The following is a 19,898-nucleotide window of genomic DNA, read 5'->3' as shown; positions in this document are numbered from 1 at the left end:
TGTAAAATTTCAGGTTATCAGTGTGGTAGAAACTGACCGAAGTTTCGGAGGTGCTTGCTGCCTCCAATATCAGGGACTCATCGACCTGATGATGCAGGCAGCAGGCACCTCTGAAACGTCGGTAAACTTCTACCAGATTACATGGCGCAACAAACCAGAAGACGGTCGTCTTCGATAAATATTATAGCAGATTAAATTTGGCTACTTTTCGTATTATTCTACACTTTCAAATTTATAAGTTGGTATAGTTGCGTCATATTGTGAAGATATATATTTAATTAATTATTCTTGTCCGTCTATTCACAATTTAAAATTTAAAATTAAGATAATTAAAATATCATGTGATGTTCCTTATCGAAACAAATACGATAATACTTCCAGACACATCGGAACTCATCTACACCTCTCATCTTTGGCCGATGTAAGAACATCAACAAAAACATTCACCAACAAATAAGTTTATTTAAACACGACGCACATATGTAAAACAACTTCAAATATATAAAAATGAAATCTGGAAGTGAACATCACTATTAACTGATAAACAACTACAAAAAAGTTGCATATAAGAAATTACGATTAAGTTTTAAGTTTATATAATTTTAATTTTTATACACCTGAAGATGGTTCATTTAAGAACCGAAACATGTCGTAAGAAATAGATGTTCTAACTGAAAATCGAATGTTTCGATAAGGAACATCACATGATATTTTAATTATCTTAATTTTAAATTGTGAATAGACGGACAAGAATAATTAATTAAACTTTCAAATTTGTTCTGTAAATTGGTCTATTTTTATTCTGTAGAAGTTTGTCAATAAAATTATGTTTACGCGTTTGTCGGTGTCGGTCATTTGGTTTGTAACTCCGTGTAGGCAGGTAGTCACCGTCGTTTCGGAGGAAAATTTTGTCTTTGTCTACAGTTTGCTTAAGGTCTGTTGTTGTAGGCTGTACGTATGTTCCTCCGAAATGTTCGCACACAGCCAAAATTCTACACGCCGCGGTAGCCCACAAGACCGCCATCTGTTTTGGTTAAGAGTGTAATTAATATACCAAGAATAATGTAAGTTTTTAAAACTCCATTACAAAAATTAGGAAACATGGTTACGATCGGAACTGACATCTGAATCCTGCTATGTGGAAAACGGTACTGGTAAAACTTTCTATGTGTGAAATTAGAAGCAGATTTGCGAAGCTTTGGCAGAAGAGTTTGATTCCATGGTTTCCTGGACTAGAACAATTGGTGACACAGTGTATGACCCCCCTTTTACAGTCACGCCACCACAAAATGACAGCGACCTTGTACAGACTGTCTGTTTGGGGAGGGGGTCCAAATTTTAATTAAATAGAGGAATTCTCGCCCCTAATATGCTGTCTCGTCATTTTGCTGTGTGTTAGTGTGGACGGACCCCTCAATCGGGAAACTGTTTGGCACGTTTGTCTCTCATGTAAGCACAGTTTATTTAATTTAATTAATTTCTTTCACTACTTGGAACAGTGGTTCTCAAAGCCTGGCAGACGTTCGCAAGCCTGACATGAATCGGAACTGGGGTCCAGACTAGATTCTTCCGTCATGAAGCCAGCCATTGACTGAACTATGCTGACACAGTATCTGTGGTAACGTTGCAATAGATACGAGGCGCGTCCTCAAAGTAAGTTTCCCACTCGTCCCACAGCTAGCAAACCTTATATTGCGCGAAGCGACTGTGCGTACGTGATAGAGCAATGACGTAGCATGGCGCATGCACTAACGGCACCTCCCGCGTTCTCACAGTAGCATCGTTGCAGCTGTTGAAGATGGAGGTTCTTATTTCAGCTCCCGCCGACTGTGAAGTGCGGTCAGTGATAACGCTAGGCCGCACACGGCTCGACGGACAGCAAGTCTCCTGCAGGAGTTCAGCTGGGAGGTGTTTAATCATTCACCCTACAGCCCGGACCTCGCTCCCAGTGATTTCCATCTTTTCCTACACCTCAAGAAATTCCTGTCCGGTCAGCGTCAGCGTTTTGAGAATGACAGAGAGGCGGAGATGGTTGTCACACAGTGGTTCCAATCCCAGGCGGCAGACTTCTACGACACAGGTATTCAAAAGTTGGTCCCACGGTATGACAAATGTCTCAATTCCGGTGGCGAATATGTTGAAAAATAGCTGGACACTTGCTGTATCTGTTGCAATAAATATTTCCACGAAATTGTGTTTTGTTTCTGTAAACGGCCCCAGGGAAACTTACTTTGAGGACGCGCCTCGTATAATATCGCTGGCAAACAAAAAGTGTTTCGAAACTTAAACGCCTGAAAAAATAAGGGATGTAAATTGGATTTACACTGCAATTTACAGAACAATAAACACCAAAATATTGGTTGTTATTCAGCTCTAAATTTGTTATCGCAAGATTAAGGCATACAATACTCATTATTTTGCGTGAGACCCAATCATCGCAAAGATTTTTTAGTGCAAAATTATTAGGACACCGGTTAGGTGGTTAGCACCCCTAGGTCTAGGTTGGATTCCCAGCCTTCAGATAGATCGGACCTTATTGATGATTTTGTGGTTTTCCCCAGATCCTTGATTCAAACGTTCCAATTATATTTAAAATTTGTTACAAACCTTTCTTATACATAATTCTTAAGCCATCGTCTCATTCGATGCAACACAGCATATGAAGTTAATAAGTGTCTTTAAATAAACTAAATACTAAAGTAAATAAAATAAAATGTCGATGGCGCAAAATATTTTAAAGAATCATATCTGGATTAATATGAACTTAAATGTTTGCTTTGTTATACAGATATTTGTTTCGATTTTTTTACTTCGCAGCGAAAGTAATTTATCGCGAAACTTACTTTCTAGGTAGAATATTAATCGCGAAGAACACAGTAACTGCTCCACTTAAATTCACTTAATTCAGCCACAAGTTATATACAGCTTCTCTTTGGTTATTAAATTATAAGACACTTTTTATATCATAGGCTTACTAGTGGCTCAATGCTGACGACTTTGGACGGGTGGGGAGTTCAGACGACGCGGGTTAATGTAAAGTTTCCGGAGTAATTAGTTCCGCCCTTGTCATGATGCTGCCAGCCAAACCCTTTATACACCCTTAAATGTGAGCTTTTTGTTTTTATTATGCTGTAATGACCACTTAGCATAGCGGTTTTACACAAATTAAAAGCGAACCCACCGAAAGTAGCAACTTCGCAGGGAAAAAGTGACAGTCTGAAATTAGGATGAATTCTTACGAGGCATTCATGTTTCTGAAAGAGAAAACTTAAGGTAAATTGTGTCCTTTTTCCAATTCCCGTTTTATTCTGAGGGAGAACAAATATTGGGGATTTTATAGAATAAAGTACTAAGATGAAAGGAAATTTGAACTTCAGAGACAGGGTGTAACAGGGCAGTGGCGAAAGCTTAGTACGTGGGAGCTTAAGATTTTGTTGGTAGGGGAATCAAATAGAGAAGAATGAATTCTGTGCTTGCAGCGCACATGGAGGAGATAAGAAATGCGAAAATAACCTTGTCAAGAAAAACTTCAAAGAAAGAAATTACATTGAAGATATAGATGGCAGACATAAACGGAGGATAGTATTAGGTCTGATCCCAAAGAAATAGATTCTAAAGGTATAAATTTTATGTATAATGTTTGAAACGTTCACGGTGACTGAATATAATAATGTTTTCTCTGGCGTTTTCCGTGTCAGTGTGGACTGAATTTCCACTTTGCTTACATCATCAAGGACTGAGAGATTCAGTCCAAGAAGGTTTCATGCCATTCAGCTAGCTCAGTCCTTTCATTGTGACGGTGATTTACTGCATATTTTTGTTTCATGTTTCTGATCGATTGAATCAACTGATCCCTATTATATTATGGAATCAGTTGGAGTTTGATGAGAATTTCGACTAGTATCCATCATGTACGTGTTGCTATCGTGTGTTACTTAGTAAGGTAATAACTGCAGAAATTATGCAGAATTGAATGGACTATAAGGATCGTGGAGAGTTATAATGCAGTGGGGATAGAAACTTTGAGATCGCTCTCTGAATGGGTTTGTAAGGATACAGTAGAATAATAATTTGTGTTGTAGTGACTGATCTCCAATTTAAAACTGAAGCCAGGAATTTCGCAAATGTAAAGCTATACGCTATTAGTAAGCCTACAACAACACCGATTGATCGACATCTTATGACTGAAATGTTAACTCAGTACAAAGTCGATAATATCAGACCGTTCAACAAATTTACAAATATTGTTAGAAAAATCATATCATGGAGGAGGATGTGGGCGGGCATGTAGCACGCATATGATAGTTTACAAATTTGTTATTATTTCTTAGGCAGCTAGGAGACTAATGTAATATCAAGATGGACTCTGTTCAGTGGAATTAGTTCCTTATTAAGAAACGCGAAAGGATTTATTATCTTAAGTACAGATAAAAGGTTTTTAACACTTTTAATGATATCAATCTAGTCCTCACACCTCAAACTACAAATATTTTGTTTAGAGCAGTTTCAATATAATTTTTATCTACAAGCCTTGGTACCGAATGTCGTAACATCTCTCAGCTGAAAATAAATATGAGCTCTGCTTTCAATTTTTTTGCCGGTTAAACAAATTAGTCATGTAGGTTGCGTGTAGTTACTCGTAATTTTGCCTGAAAGAAAAGACGAACAATACAATCGTCTGCCAACAAGACGGCAAGGAATGTTTTTCGCGAGAGTGAAAAATTGTTACATTCCGTTTCTGCCCTTCGTTATTTATCTTTCTTTCTACTATTCGTTTTATGTTTGTTTCAGTGTACCATGAAGTAAATGATCAGTGACCGTCTGTCGTCTGTAAACTTACAATTAAAAAGACTGAGAAGACATTTCTCGCAAAACTATAAGAGGAAAACTATTCTGCTGAGTGTTCTAATAAACGAAGAGAGGTCTTATGTAAACAGTGGCTGTGACGTAATATGCCGCAAGCAGCATGATAATTATATAACTTTCGGGCACTGACTGTTTCATCGCATTCGGTTCCACGTTCTTGGTTGCCATCAGCTTGAGAACGACAGGTGTAACTAATCACTGACAAGGCTGTACCTGAAAGTTACAAATAGGACTACTACATATATATTTTAGTTTGTGGTTTTCCGTGCTACGACAGAGGTCTTAATATTTTTCTGGTATGAAGAGCCGTGTAAAATTCATCATTACTGTGCAGTCACGAATACATGCTTTCCTAGATGAGGGTTTTTAGTTGTTTTCCTCTGTCCTTCCAGACGAAGTACGATGTGATGGCTTAAAACTGGCCACGGAAACTTTCTCCAATTTTCTTTCCTAGTCATGATTTACTTTAATTATGCTGTTATAATCAGCACTATAACATATAACAATTGTAATTGTTACAGCGTATTGAAATAAACAAGGAAACAAGAAAATAATATTCTGAGGTACGCCAATCATTTTCCTCCCGTCAGCCTCTGTGTTCCTTAAAGCAAAAATAAAATTAAATAAAAATTACAGCAGATAATCGTAACAGTGATAATTTTTACTTTGAATACATAATTCTCTTAGTCGAAATATTCCACAGAGTCTTGTATCAGCATAAATTAATCTATCGTGTGGTGGAGATACATGTCACAGCTTCCCATCGCTGGTGGAATGCCTTGATGCACGACAGCTGTAACTGAAACGTGACACAGTGGCACCATGTCTCTCTCCCCCTCCCCCCGTTTGTGGTCAGCGATATGGATAGAATCGGTGAGAATGATCCTTAAGATGAACTTTAAACTTTTACCTTTCGTTTCTTTGTTTACTGAACAAAACGTAAAGCGACTGTGATATCCTTGATGTGTAGAATTCCAAGATATTTTGTGGTTTTAACATTGACATATCAATACTTTCAGTTACTCATTGCGCCGGACTCGATTTTGGAATGTATTTTTCAACTGATGGTAATAACTTATATAATATCAAGGCCCGCGGACATGATGAGAAAACAATCCTTCCTGACACTACATAAAGGTTGTCCTGCCCCTTCTAAGATATGAGGTTCAACGGAAATTGCTGGAAATTTAAATTTAGGTGAATTTCATCCTCAGAAATAGTTAACGTATGGACGTCTTTTCGCGGACTGATCCATATGCCGGACCAGATAAACTAGCCACGTGCCATGTTGGCATTAACTCTGACCTCTGACCTAAGAATAAGCAGTAAATGCATGTGATGAAAATGTGACGTCAGGATTTTGTTCCACTTAATCTTCAATTATGAATGTAAACAGACATACTGTGTGCGAGCCACTTGAAGCAGTTTAAATTAGAACGATATTTACGCTTAAAGTTGTCTTCACTTTAATTACGGAATAATTAAATTGTTCGCTGCGTTTTGTAGCAGCGTATAACAGTTTAAAAGCAAAATATGTGCTAATGGGAGATTTACAAATATCATAAGGAAGAAAGGCAGAAAAATGAGAAAAAGTGGGGGAAAGAAGGAAGGAAAGAAATGCTTGAAGGATTTAGCGAACAAAGACAAAAGGAGAAGGAGAGAGAAATGGACGAAAAAGTTGAAAACTGTGTTTAATGAAAGGGTAATTTTTTAAAAACAGAATAATGTCACAGTAACTGCAAGTGTTGTATCAAGAGAAATTGCTAGCTGCTAACTGTGTTGATTCGCGGTATTTGAATATACAGGGAGTTAAATAGATGACGTAAAAATAATTGTGTGATGTGTTTGTGTATCTGCATTGTTGCTATATTTTATGATAAGTAACTAACAAAATATGTTGCAAGTTATTACATGGCGGCTTGTTCCTACCTTCAAGGGAACTTAAGCCGACTCTTCTGAGATTAAATTTCAAACATTTTTCAGTCACTTCTGCGAGAATATTAGGTACAAAAGAGCTGATTCTCCTACTTTTCTATCTTTTGTATAACCTGTACTAAAATTTCATAGGACGTTTTCACTTACACCGATTTTTTAAAAAACACAAATCTAAATATAAACTGTAAATTACGCCCATTCATCGTAAAATAGATTAGAGTCATGAAAGTTAAGTTTCAGGGCTGTTCTTCTGCATAATGGGACTATTTAGTTATCTATCCCGGTGGCATGTACCGTTTATATGAAAGAAAAATGTGAAAATATGCGCGTTCATTTAAAATGTGATATGTACTCGAGGGAATAATATGATACTCGCACAATGTATTTTGGAGAATTGATTCACGGACTTCAAAATATAAATCAGAAATTTTAATCACTATACTATAGTACGTTTAAACGTTATTTACTATTGGATATTTCTACTCTGTCATATTTATGTATTCAGGCCTTTCTTTTACTACACATCCACAAATCTTGTTTGTTTGGATTTGCTTCTAACCTGCCAGGTCTATAAAGTAGTAAACTGTGTATTTGTTCGCTGAGACTGCAGTCTTGGGACTTCTGAGTGTGTACGGTTGAAAACAATTGGCTGAGTTGGACAAGGTCATTTTGTGAACCTGATAATGAAAGTTTAAAATAAGTCAACTATCTAGATAGAATACTGCATTGCAGTGCAATCGATACAGAACATACACCCCGAGACAGGGCCCGAATAAGTCATTACATTATGCAGCGGAAAGTGTGTTCTGTTGGTCTTCCAAAACTGGAGTGGTATACAGTAGCTGGCTTAGGTATTTACATTGGTATGTTTGTGACAAGGCAAAGGGAGACGTCCATTTTACTCTGTCAGCCTAGTTTTGGTAACCGTTTTTCATAAAAGCTTTTGTGGATTTATTTTATCGAAGAGAATATTTTATTTTATTTTTGCAGACAGTATTGCTACATGATAAGATTATCTTAGTATCTTCGTCTAGAAATATTTTAGATCTTTAATGCTTTGGTCAGCGATTGAATAATGTTTGGCAGTCATCCAACATGAACTAAAGATGTAGAACTCCATATTAGTAATTTGTCTTTCATCTACTAGACGACTGAGTTATGGTCTAGCAATCAAAATGTGACAGTCGGCATAACATGATTATACTTTCTAAAATGTGAATATTTTAAAGAAATATTATTGGATTACATGATTAAAGAAACACAGACATTTATACATTATTTAGCTGGAAAATAAATTAGATGTTCCCAATACGCTGTACAAGGCAAGCGTGAAGAATTTATCGACTGGGTGCTCAAAACTGGCTTTTACTTATGAGGGAGATTCCAGTGGAAAAAGCACCAAGGACGATTACAAATCTATTTGGTCTATTGCAATAATTGCAACTTTAATTCAGTTAATGCACCAAGTTCATGATCGATTTATCTCGTAATATGCTGTTAAAACCCGCCAGGCATATTATGATGTATATCCAATTTGAATATTTTTCTTCTGTTTTTAACACTTCAGATTCAAGTGGAAAATACTGTATATTATTCAGGAGAAAAATTTGACCTTGGCAGTGCCCACGGACGTTGTGGTTGCAACATACTGGCTTTGTAAACATTGTAAGGCATTAACTGTGCATAAAGTTTTCTCAAATGGAATACGTCAGTTTCTAGTCACAGATTTACTACCGCGTCTGTCCGAACTACCAGGGTCAAAGCTTTTTTCCTGAGTAACACCTGCTTTTGCCTGCAGAATGTATTTACAGATTTCACATGGTCTTAAGAACGAACAGCGATTATTTGTCAATATAGAATCAACCAATTGATTTTTGCAATGGTGAAGCACCTTTTACGATGGGAAATAAAATTTTAAATGTTATTTAGATGAGTGTCGGCTTCAAAGGGTTAATGACAAGCATAAAAATATAAAAACTGCCCTTGGGCTGATTTCTCACAATTTTTCTAGGGAAATCCCCTTTGCACCTCTTTCATACCACATTTTAACAAGAAAGATAAATATTTGTTTATTTGTTTAAATTTGTTTAAATCTTAAATGTTAATTATAGTAATATTTTAATATTTAATAGAATTTTATTGTGATTAGACTGACAAGATTTAAACAAATATATATTTATCACAATATGACGCAACTTTATCATCTCAAGAAAGATAAAGTCGATGAAATGATTACCTGTGATTGTCTAAGTTTAAGACTTTTGATTATACAGTACCCCAAAAGTCTCGCAACCCAAAGTTAGAAGTCAATATTGTGTTAGTGTGCTAGGGGAATTTCATTTTGCCATGTCAAGGAATGGACTCATTTCAAGCCAACCAGTCGGAGGTGTGTCACATATTCGTTCCTCTTCAGTCAGAGAGCTTTCCGTGCAGTCATACGAGTCACAAAGACAGATTAACCAGATGCTGCTGTAGAAAGTAAGTCAATCAGTCTTCGATTTGAAAGTCTACTGCTCTACTCTTAGGTACGTTTCTACGAACATGTTGAAACGAGGGAGCTTATTTTGTCGCTAAAAGAAAAACTCCATAGTCCTAAAACAATATGCTTTCAGTTATGATAACACACACACACACCAAACGCTAACTGAACTTTGCAACCAGTCGTAAATTAAGCGGTATTCGGACCACTGATTTATAAACACAGACACAAAAAGTTTGAATCCCGTCCGAGAAGTGCGTGTATGAATCGCGCTTCCCTGCAATCGCGTCATTGTGGATATTACCAAAGTTATTTATGCTGAATTTATTCTCTAGGGGAAACCTTGAAAGTACTGCAGAGAACCATCTGGAACGGGTGAGAAAAGCCACATGCCACAAATTGTGTAGTGTTATCTCGGTCCTTCCAATTTATTCCCGGCTATAGTTCACTGTTCCTTCAGGTAGCAATTTTTAACATTGTGCGAACAATGCAACGTAACCACGAAGAAAGATACTTTGTTAGCATGCAGCAGCACAAGGGAGTTCCTTGGTTGATCAAAATAGATCTCAAACGTTTACTTCACTCTTACATTTCTAGCATGAAAGACTGGGTGATAACATTAAAGTCGATGAAGATTTCCGTCTTCTGGGTTGTTGCGCTGTGTAGTCTGGTTGATGTTTACCAATGTTTCAGAGGTCATACTGAATCGCTCTGATGACGGAGGCAGTATGACCTCTGAAACGTTGGTAAACATCGACCAGACTACACAGCGCATCAACCCAGAAGACAGAAATCTTAATACTCTGATGATGGAGGCAGTATGACCTCTGAAACATTGGTAAACTTCTACCAGACTACACAGCGCAACAACCCAGAAGACAGAAATCTTCATACTCATCGCCCTGATGATGGAGGCAGTATTACCTCTGAAACGTTGGTTAACATCGACCATACTACACAGCGCAACAACCCAGAAGACAGAAATCTTCATACTCATCGCCCTGATGATGGAGGCAGTATGACCTCTGAAACGTTGATAAACATCGACCAGACTACACAGCGCAACAACCCAGAAGACAGAAATCTTCATACTCTGATGATGGAGGCAGTATGATCTCTGAAACGTTGGTTAACATCGAGCAGACTACACAGCGTAACAACCCAGAAGACAGAAATCTTCATACTCTGATGATGGAGGCAGTATGACCTCTGAAACGTTGGTTAACATCGACCAGACTACACAGCGCAACAACCCAGAAGACAGAAATCTTCATACTCACCGCTGTGAAAACCTCAAATCTTACATTAGAGTCGATGTTGGGAGGAATTGGTTGTGAGTATGCAAAGTTGATGGAACTGGCTCAGAGTTGTGTCCAGTGATGGATTTTTCATTATAAGTGATGAACCACCCCGTGTTCTTAACACAATTAGTTACGTGAATTTATTTTAACAGTTTGCCTCTCTGTTCGAGAAGTTTGGTTACTAATAGTGTCGGTCGATTTGCAGATCACTTCGTTTCCTCATAAACTCAGCAAAATTTAAATGAAAATAAAATAAGGATAACCATTTTCTGTATGGACACTCTAAGATTATGTGTTCTCAATTTTGCATTAAGCTGTACCAACTGGAAATATGTTAACAGGTTGGTTGAGTGCATTTTATAGACAGTTTTGCATCAGAGTCTACCATCTTAATTTATCGTAGACTACTTTAAGGATGCTGTGGTCATGATTTAGTTTTAGGATCGTAATTGTGTCTTGTGGAGCAGATGTTGCCAATTCTTTGACACGAATCGGTTCCTTTTGATCCCATATGCAACAAAGAGATGTAAACAAGAAAATACAAGTTACAAAAGAATTAGAGAAAAGCAAACAGAGACAAAGTAAGTATTCCGAAATAGAAAAATAAAGAAGCAGAAACGTCAAGGAAAGTAAATGAAAATGTATAAGAAGGGTGAAAAATAGACAGACATTGGCATAGTCCTAGGAGAAAAGGAGGGATTATGGACAGATAAGAGAAATTGTGGTGGGATTAATGAAACATCCTGTTGTGTCTGCTCGCTCGCTCGCTGCGTACTCCGCTGATCTTAAACTCTGTAAACAAGGCTCGGATGACTTTGAATTTAGAACTAACCAGAGAGCCAAAGTTTTTAACTAATCGTACCGATAATCAATGTAAAATCAGCTTCGCTTGGTAAGAATTGTTGAACACGGAAACGAGAAAGGAAAACAATTTAATTGAAAGGAAATAGCTCTTCTCCTGTTATGATGAAACTGGCGAACAATGGATATATCATATAGCCTACACGTTTCTTATATTTTAGTTATCACGTGTGAGTCACAAATACTTATTTGACTCCACAGTATTATGTAGTGCAAGGAAAATGTTTTTATTTCTCGTTACGAGGTGTTACTGCATTGTGACTGACACGAGAGAACTTGATTTCGTTCTCATATACTTCTGTTAACTCTATTTATATTTTCCTTGCAGAAAAGCATTAATTGTCTGAAATATCCTGCTGGCAGCTAACTGGTCAGGTTTAAGATCCACCCCTCCCCCATCGCGTCTTCTTTCTATGGGGGGATGTTCCCTGCATTATACAGAAAGAGATGTAATCCCGTTTGAATCTCATATCCATATATTTTCCTTTTCTTAAAATAGAAGACGTGAGTATTATGTTGGTATTCCTCTGTCTTTATTAGTATTTAGTCTTCAAGAGCTAATAATATTAAAACCTGCCAGGTTTTCTGTTTCTGGTAATGAGAACGCGTACAGATGGTTTAATCCCTCTGATGATTGCTGGGCGAAGTGTCTTTCACGCTTAACTGTGACGAGGAAATTCAACCCTCTCTCTCGAGGAGCTGTGGGGGTGCCAGTAATTTAATGTTGTAGATTTACCCTCCGCACACGATCAATACTGGAGTCACAGGGGAGTGAAAATATCTTATGATGAAGAAAGCGATAGTAAGGATTAGTTAATGTTGGTAGATTCTTGGACTCTGTTCTACAAGTAGATCACTTTGTTTCGGGAGCTGGATCCACTGCCATCTTCAGGTGAGGGGTGCCTGCTCAGGTGGGTCCGCTAGAGGGGGCTAGTACCAATTATTGGGTGATTGCAAAGTGATATGGGTAGACACAGTGTTAATTAAAGCTGTTTTGTTTACGAATGTAGTACTGATTATGCACAGTGAGCTGGGAAATTTTTCTTACAGTAGGTATATCCAAAAGATGCGTATTTTGTTAATTATTTCGTACCTTATGGACTAACTGCATAGAATACTTGACTTGTTCCAAGTCTTAGCTGCCTCAACCAGGAACCCCGACAGATAGGTTTTTGTCTTCTTTCCAGCATTTTATTTTATGACGAAAGTAGAATCCACCTTCTGAAACGTTGATAGCTGTCTTGTGGGTTGTAGTACCATGCTGTCTGATAGACGTTTACCAACATCTCAGAGGTCCTTGTTGCCTGCCTCCATCATTCTTATGATGGAGGCAGCTATCTTTGTATTCTCCGCTGTGGAAACCTAAAATCCTGTTCCGAAACGTTGTTCTATAATTTTATAATTTAGACGATGGATAAAGTCCATATTACATCGCTTCAACGTCAGAAGCCTTCAAACTTGACTAGAAATGATGTAGATCAGTGGTATTCAACCTTTTTTGTTCGCGTACCTCCAGATATAATTTCTCTTCATCTTTGTACCCCCAAAGTTGTTGGTGTATAATTCAAGTTATACATAGTATATAATTTACATCTAAAATAAATTAAATAAATTACATTACTGATTATTCAGTGTTTATCATAAAATAATATATATTTTTTAAATTTCACGTACCCCCTAAGATGCCTTCGCGTACCCCCAGGGGTACGCGTACCCCAGGTTGTGACCACTGATGTAGATAATAAACTAAAGGTTTTGGCTTGTTGGGTATGACTGCGTGATTGTGACACACGTGTGTCTAAACATCACAACCTACAATAAAGTCATGTGAAGATGGAAAATTATGTTAATACCCAGTAAGAAATGTTAAGATATTTTAGAATAAAAATGGTGAAAAGAAATGACTGTGCAGTATTTTAATTACGAAATTTGTATCATTAGTAAGGATAGGAGAGAAGGCATATTACGCAAGACATTTGCTGAAGTACATTATGGGAGTTATCATGCAAGCACGTGCACAGAAATGTCCATAATTTGCCTTAAAATATGTATCCTCTGTGGAGAAGGCATTTTATTCATGGCGTGTGCTGAAGTGTATTATGGGAATTATCGTGCACGCACGTGCAAAGAAAATGTACATGATTTGCCAAAAATGATATACCTTACAAAGTTTAAACGTCGTCTTAATAAATATATTTATGTCTAGTCAGTAATGTCGGAATATGTCTGAAAACCGTATTTAATTTTAAAGTATTAACTTTGAGTAAAGCTCCGAAGTACCTAATTTAACCACAGTTAGCCAATGCAGATCGGTCGTATTTATATGAATCATTTAAACAGGAGGAAGACCTAGCAGATTGTACATTACCACAGTCACTGCCCTTTGTTTTATTCTACGGGCGATCTTGGTCTCAGTTTGGTTTGTCAGCATGAAAGTTTAGTTCTTTGGCAGTCCAGTTGCAAAATGTGAAATTTCAGGTTCTCACGGCAGCGAGTATGAATGGGTTACTGCACCATGTAGTCTCGTAGAATTTGACCTACGTTTCAAATGTGCGTACTGCCTCGATCAGGGCGATGAAGGCAGTATGGCACAGAGTCACAGAAGGTTCTTATCTTTAAGATGCAAATTCTGTAACAGGCAAATTACTTGTTGTACCCAAGACACTCTTTAAAATTCTGTCCGAAATAGTTCAGCAAGATAATTACAAAAATGAATATTCCGTGTCTGAAGGAAAGCTGTATTTACTTGGAGTGAGTTAATGTGTGGCAGTTGAACTAGAAGGCCCATTAAACGCACTCGTACAATGTGAAATATCTTTTCGGTTGAATCTAGTTATTCTTGGTTATTAATTACCCCCTCAAAATAACAAAACTTAGCGTCACTTACGTGGAATTCAATTTTTATCCCAGGCATCGGTTTCTGCGAAGTAATGAATGAAATTACCACATTACATGTCGCATTACTTCCATCATATGACGAACCATGGGACATATAAAAAAATTCTCTGGAAGCAAGTCGACGCTATTAACAAAGTAGATAAAATCCTGTTAAATTCTAGGAAAGTGACGCATGCTACAATTTGCATGTTGTTAAAAGAAGTGTATATTAACTTTTATAAAAACATCATATAGGCATATATTATATTTAATTGACCGGTATGTGTTGTTTGTCGAAAGGACAAACAAAACTGAAGACCTTTGTTTCGTACAGTCTGTTTTGTTGACTATGTTGTTGCATAAATCGTGTTACAAATGGGGGGGGGGGTCCATAACACCGGCTATAATCGGCTAACATAACAACAGCATGCATTATATCATTAGTGCTAATGACTCGGTCTCTTGTCCGCTACATACGATATTGATTTCAGTTCTGGTTTCTGATTGATACTAAATGGAAAGATACCCAATCGAGGACAACGGATAAACGGAAGAAATAAATAAAGGAACATGAGAAGAATACGGATAAACAGGGAAAAGCGAGGAGGCGAATGGAGCTGGAAAACAAAAGAATGCATGACTAAAGAAGAAAGGAAGGATAATGTAAACCGAGCCAAGAACTTATATAAACGAATTTAAATTTTTTTGGTACAGAACATAGATATCCTGTTTGTTAGCAATATTTATTCGTGAAATAAAGAGAGAAGCGATTGTAACTTACCATGGTTTGTCAGGACGTATAAGCTCGTGATATAATTTTGTCTGTATATTTGACATTTCATTTAATTCCACGAAGAAACTTCAGTCAGGCAGTCCACCCAAATTTAAGAAATACGCAAAATAGAGCGAGGTAAATCTGCTAGATTCGTTATTGGAACGTCAAGATTAAGCGAGGAAAACTGATAAAATATAGGATGATGAGATAAAATGAAAGGGTAGAAAGTTAATTATCGCAGGATTACCAACTCCACCACTTCATTCCTCTGAAATTTATCGTTTTCTATAAATGATGAATTCCAATGTAAGGATTTGAATACAGAAACATGATGGTGCAAAATAAAAGTAGATCTGTTAGGATTTTTTTTTAAAAAAAGAACATTTACTTCTATTCATTTTCAAAAGTCAGTGCTTTGTCTCGGCAGTGACGTCATTGCTGCTTGCCTTTGTTCCGACGTGTCGGATGAGCGCCGGTGTTGTCTGGCGAGGGTCAAAGCTATAGCAAAGCCAAACTGCCAGTCATAAACTGCGATTTACGAATTTAGTTGGCTCACTAAACGGCGAAGTGAGGTTTAGGTATGCTGTTTTTATGTATCAGGATTAGGAGTGACAGTCACCAGTATGTGACCCAGATTTATTATATGTTGAAACACGAGAATTTCTTGGAAACAAAGACTTTTGATACGAGATACTTAATTTAAAATTTTATTTATGTATTTCAAAAGAAACAGCGAAGAATTGCTGAAAAGAGAACGAGACACGCAAAACAATTGATCGAATATACTGTCAGAAATCGAGAACCGTTTCATCGTAGGATTATTAAGTGAGATTTGAGGTTATCACGGCAGCGAGTATGAAGACGACTTTTTTCTGGCATTTAGCGCCGTGTAATCAGGTACAGGTTTACAAAAGTTTCAGACGTGTTTTCTGTCAGAGTACTAGGCGTGGCGTCCCAGAAAGTAGCAATCGTTTCAGGATTAAAAGGTCACACTGAGCTGTTCACTTACATCTGCCTTATAAATTAGTTCTGGAGTGCAGCAGAATGTTACGAAGATCAAAAGAAATAATAATTATAAAATTGCTAATTGAGGAAACCACTTCTGTACAAGTTGAAGCAATTCTTTCTGTAAAACTTCGAGAAATTTTTAGACATCAGAGAATAATAGTGTGAATATGATCTAAAACCTTTAGCCTGTCCACGTTTGTTGACATGGGTCTGAAATGTTTATTAAAACACACAGACGTATTAATTTACTCTTCATTAGTTTTACCATAAATTAATTTGGAAGTTACTATACGTTATAAAAGTTTAACGACCAGCTCGAGGTGGATAATGGATTCGTTATAATCATTCACCCGGCCACATATAATTTACCGCTGTAAAACCTCACCACTTGACACGGCGTCGCGTAAACATGAGATTCATATTGCACGTACCTCCTTCAGGAGGGACCCGTTCAGGACGTGTTTGTTCATCTGAGCTATAGGCGGATTGTCGTCTTCGTCCAAGACCTTTATTCGGACGGTCATCCCCACTTCGCTGATCGAACGCCCCCTGTTGACGGTGCAAGTCACGTGGACACGCAGTTCTGGTCCGGGACCTGACGCTCCGTTTCCATCCGGCCCGGTGTCCCTGTCCAGGAGTTCTCGGCTTTGTAGGGACACGCCATCGCTGGCAAGACTTGCGTACTCCGTCCCTGTCGATCAGAAAACATTTGTATTTAAGGACACACTGTGTAGGTTGTGTTAAGTGAGATTCGAGGTTCCAAAAGCGGTGAAGACGATGTTCTTCTGGGTTGTGACGTCGTGTGGACTTGTATGTAGGTACCAACAGTCTCTATCGTCATCCGAAAATACACGATCCGGAACAGCAGAGACATCTTTATCGCCATGAGAATATAAAATCTCAAATACCTCAAAATGTGTTAATTATTTTTAAAACATTTAAAGAGTCTATTTATATGTGATTTGGAGACTTTACATATATTTTTCAGTGAAAGATTACATTGAACACGTATAACATGCTTGTAGAAGTGTGATTCAGAGGTAATACAGGAATAAATTTAGAACCAAGTTACTAAGGAGTCCGTATAGGAACACAGAACTTCTGGTCTCGTTAAAAATCTAGAAAATATTAAATTACAATACAAGATTGAGGATCTGGAGTGGCTTAATCTGGCTAAGGAAACCTTGCGAACACGAAATGAATCATCGGGATACACAGGGGAGGGGATCCAGCGACTCTCAGCTTCTCAGAAATTAGCCTTCACCATGAACTTAATTGCCTTGTGCAGAAGGAAGTGAGCGTACTTACCGTTAGTAAGATTGTAGGCGAAGGAGTAGTGTGGGCATATCTTGGGCATGAAAGGAGGTCCAAGAGGACCCAGTACAGTGGATCCTTGGTTCTCGTACACCTGGTACCTCATAGCTCTCCAGAAACACAGGTCCTGTGATTACGAAAAGAGAAAAGTGCTTTACTGCAACGCGTGGATGTTTCTAATTTAAATTTTAAAGTTTTCAGGCAGTTTAAAGTTCCTTCGAAAAGAACGAGTGAGGTGCTGTATTCCAGGTCGGGGAGCACATGTGTTCCAGATGAGTCCTTTATGTGTCAGCATACATAATTGGCCTTGACATTATTTATTTCTCTGCCCTCATATGGCATGTCTTGTTCTGCCGTTGTTGAATCGGACGTGAACTGAATTAATGGCTTAATACCTGGAGAGACGATGAACTCCGTTAGTGAGTAAACTGTGATCAACCTAACAGTGTTCGTAGAAGAGTAAAAATTACGTTGGTTGACTTTTTGTGAACGTCTTAAGGCATGCCGTCCTGGTTTCTACTAATCACGATCAAAAGCCAGGCAGAGCCACTAGCTAGTAGATTGTACAAATGTTTATATGGAATTGATTTATAGTCAGCGATGTATCTCCGAAGAATTGCTATGCGGAGGATAAATAATTGATGTAAATCAAGTAATAATAGTTTGCAGTTAAGTTTACGTCTTGTCACACCAGCTGGTCTCATCGCAGTGAGTAAAGGTCTTTCGTTGTGTGAGGAAAACCGAAGAACACACAAACGACTTAAGCTGTGAATGACCGAGAACGGGCTGTTTGGTAAATATCCAGAAATACTTATAAAATGCTTATATTAAATCACGTGATGGGTTACGTAAAAATGTAGCCATGTGAAATTGCTATATACGTTAATTGATGACGTTATATTAATTTCAGAAATGTTGGCAGTTAGAACAATCGAAGGTGCTTCAAACAGTGCTGCTGTGGGCTGTCTCAGTACTTGGTATCAGGATGTCATGTTCATGGGTTGTTTAACGACGCTGTGCCGTTTGTAAAGTTGTATATCGCGGAATATAATCAAAATATCTTCATGTTGATTGATATTCTAGATATTTGATGAAAAAGTAACAATACTGCTCCATGCTTTTAATTTACAACACATTAATTTAATATCACTTGGCGTTTGTACTTGATATGGAGTCGTTAAATAGTCTGAAGATGAGGTCAAGTTAGGGATGGAGAGAAACTAAAAACTTTTTTTTTTTTTGAGTTTTGGTGCGAGAAAAGAGAAGTAAGATTTTGACGGAAATTAAGCGCCACTTAGTTCTGACCTGCTGAAAAGGTCGTAATGCATTTCAGGCATTGTAAGTCAAAATCAAGTCCTATCATCAGCCTGCACTCAGCATTATAAAAGGCAATGAGGCAATCTTCAATACTCCAGTCATCCGTCAGTACAAATCCCTGTCTAAATCCATTTGCTTAAGCTTGCCATCCACCCTAACTAATCCCTTGGAGCAGAATCGTTGAGATCCTGATATTGCTCATTTAGGAAAAAAGTTCTCCGGTTTTTATTGACCCAGAAGGCTCATTGTCACGTTCACAAGAGCCCATCGCCTGTCTCTGCCCCGAGTCAGTTCAGTCTACATCATTCCACATTATTTCCTTAACATACATTTTAAAATTATTCTACCATCTACAACCTAGGTTTTCCGAGCGAACTCGTCTTTTCTGACTTTCTAGCCAGAATTGTATTTGTCCATCCATTTGCCAACATTTGTGCCTGCTTTAAAGTTCATTTTATCTGTCAATCGACAAGGTATTTATCCACCCTCTCTTTCACCCGTCTTTAGAACGCCGATCTTGCCTACCTGAGCACTCAGCTGCTCGCACTTCGACGACTCAACAAGCGTGACATCGATGACCATAAGAGGCAAGGCATCTGCCGTGTCTAGCGCCCTGACTTCCAGCGATAACTTGCGACCTGCAAAAGAAGTCAGAGCTCACATTATCGGAAATCAAACCATTTATCGCCCTGATGATGGGGCGTCAGAGATAAACTTTGTAGTGTGAAAAAATTTAGAGCAATGAAATCGTAGTTTAGATAAAGAAAAAGTAATATAGTATTTTGTATGGAGCACGATATTGGAACATTTAAAAAAAGTTGTCAGTGGAACCACGGTTCCGGAGAATTAGACGTAAATACGTCTATACGGAAAGGAAGTTTATATATTGGCTTTATCCTAAATATTTCCTTTATACATGCTTTACAATTGAGATAAGTTTGATTAAGACTTTGCTTATTTAACTTGAATTAGTTACGCTTAAGATGAGTCTGTGGTAGCTGAATGTAATGTATTTTAATGTAATGTAATGAAATGTAATGTAAGTAAATGTAATGTAACGTTTCCTAGGTAACAACAATGCCGAGTAAACAGATGAGGTTTCCTAGGTAACCATTGTTACACTTTTTTGCCGAATGACCCTTCCTTATAGACGTATTTACGTCAA

The 19,898-nt window shown here is 37.7% G+C and overlaps 1 protein-coding gene across 2 annotated transcripts in view; it reads right to left on the bottom strand.

Moving 5' to 3' along the window:
• Positions 1-19,898, bottom strand: part of Ret (protein kinase receptor Ret oncogene) — a 103,037-nt gene that overhangs the window by 26,899 nt on the left and 56,240 nt on the right. For both annotated transcript variants that reach the window (XM_087358778.1, XM_087358779.1), the window contains exons 3-5: positions 19,259-19,371; positions 17,411-17,543; positions 16,534-16,793 (exon numbers count right to left, since the gene is read on the bottom strand). In XM_087358778.1, the coding sequence (XP_087214904.1) occupies positions 16,534-16,793; positions 17,411-17,543; positions 19,259-19,371 (506 nt within the window). The remainder of the gene's footprint in view (positions 1-16,533; positions 16,794-17,410; positions 17,544-19,258; positions 19,372-19,898) is intronic.

Source organism: Zootermopsis nevadensis, unplaced genomic scaffold, assembly GCF_977971745.1.
Source record: "Zootermopsis nevadensis isolate Lab colony 2312 unplaced genomic scaffold, Znev_1.0 Znev_ptg000030l, whole genome shotgun sequence".
NCBI classification, from domain to species: Eukaryota; Metazoa; Arthropoda; class Insecta; order Blattodea; family Termopsidae; genus Zootermopsis; species Zootermopsis nevadensis.
Note: the sequence above shows the minus strand (reverse complement) of the source record. Positions and strands in the feature narration are given on the sequence as shown.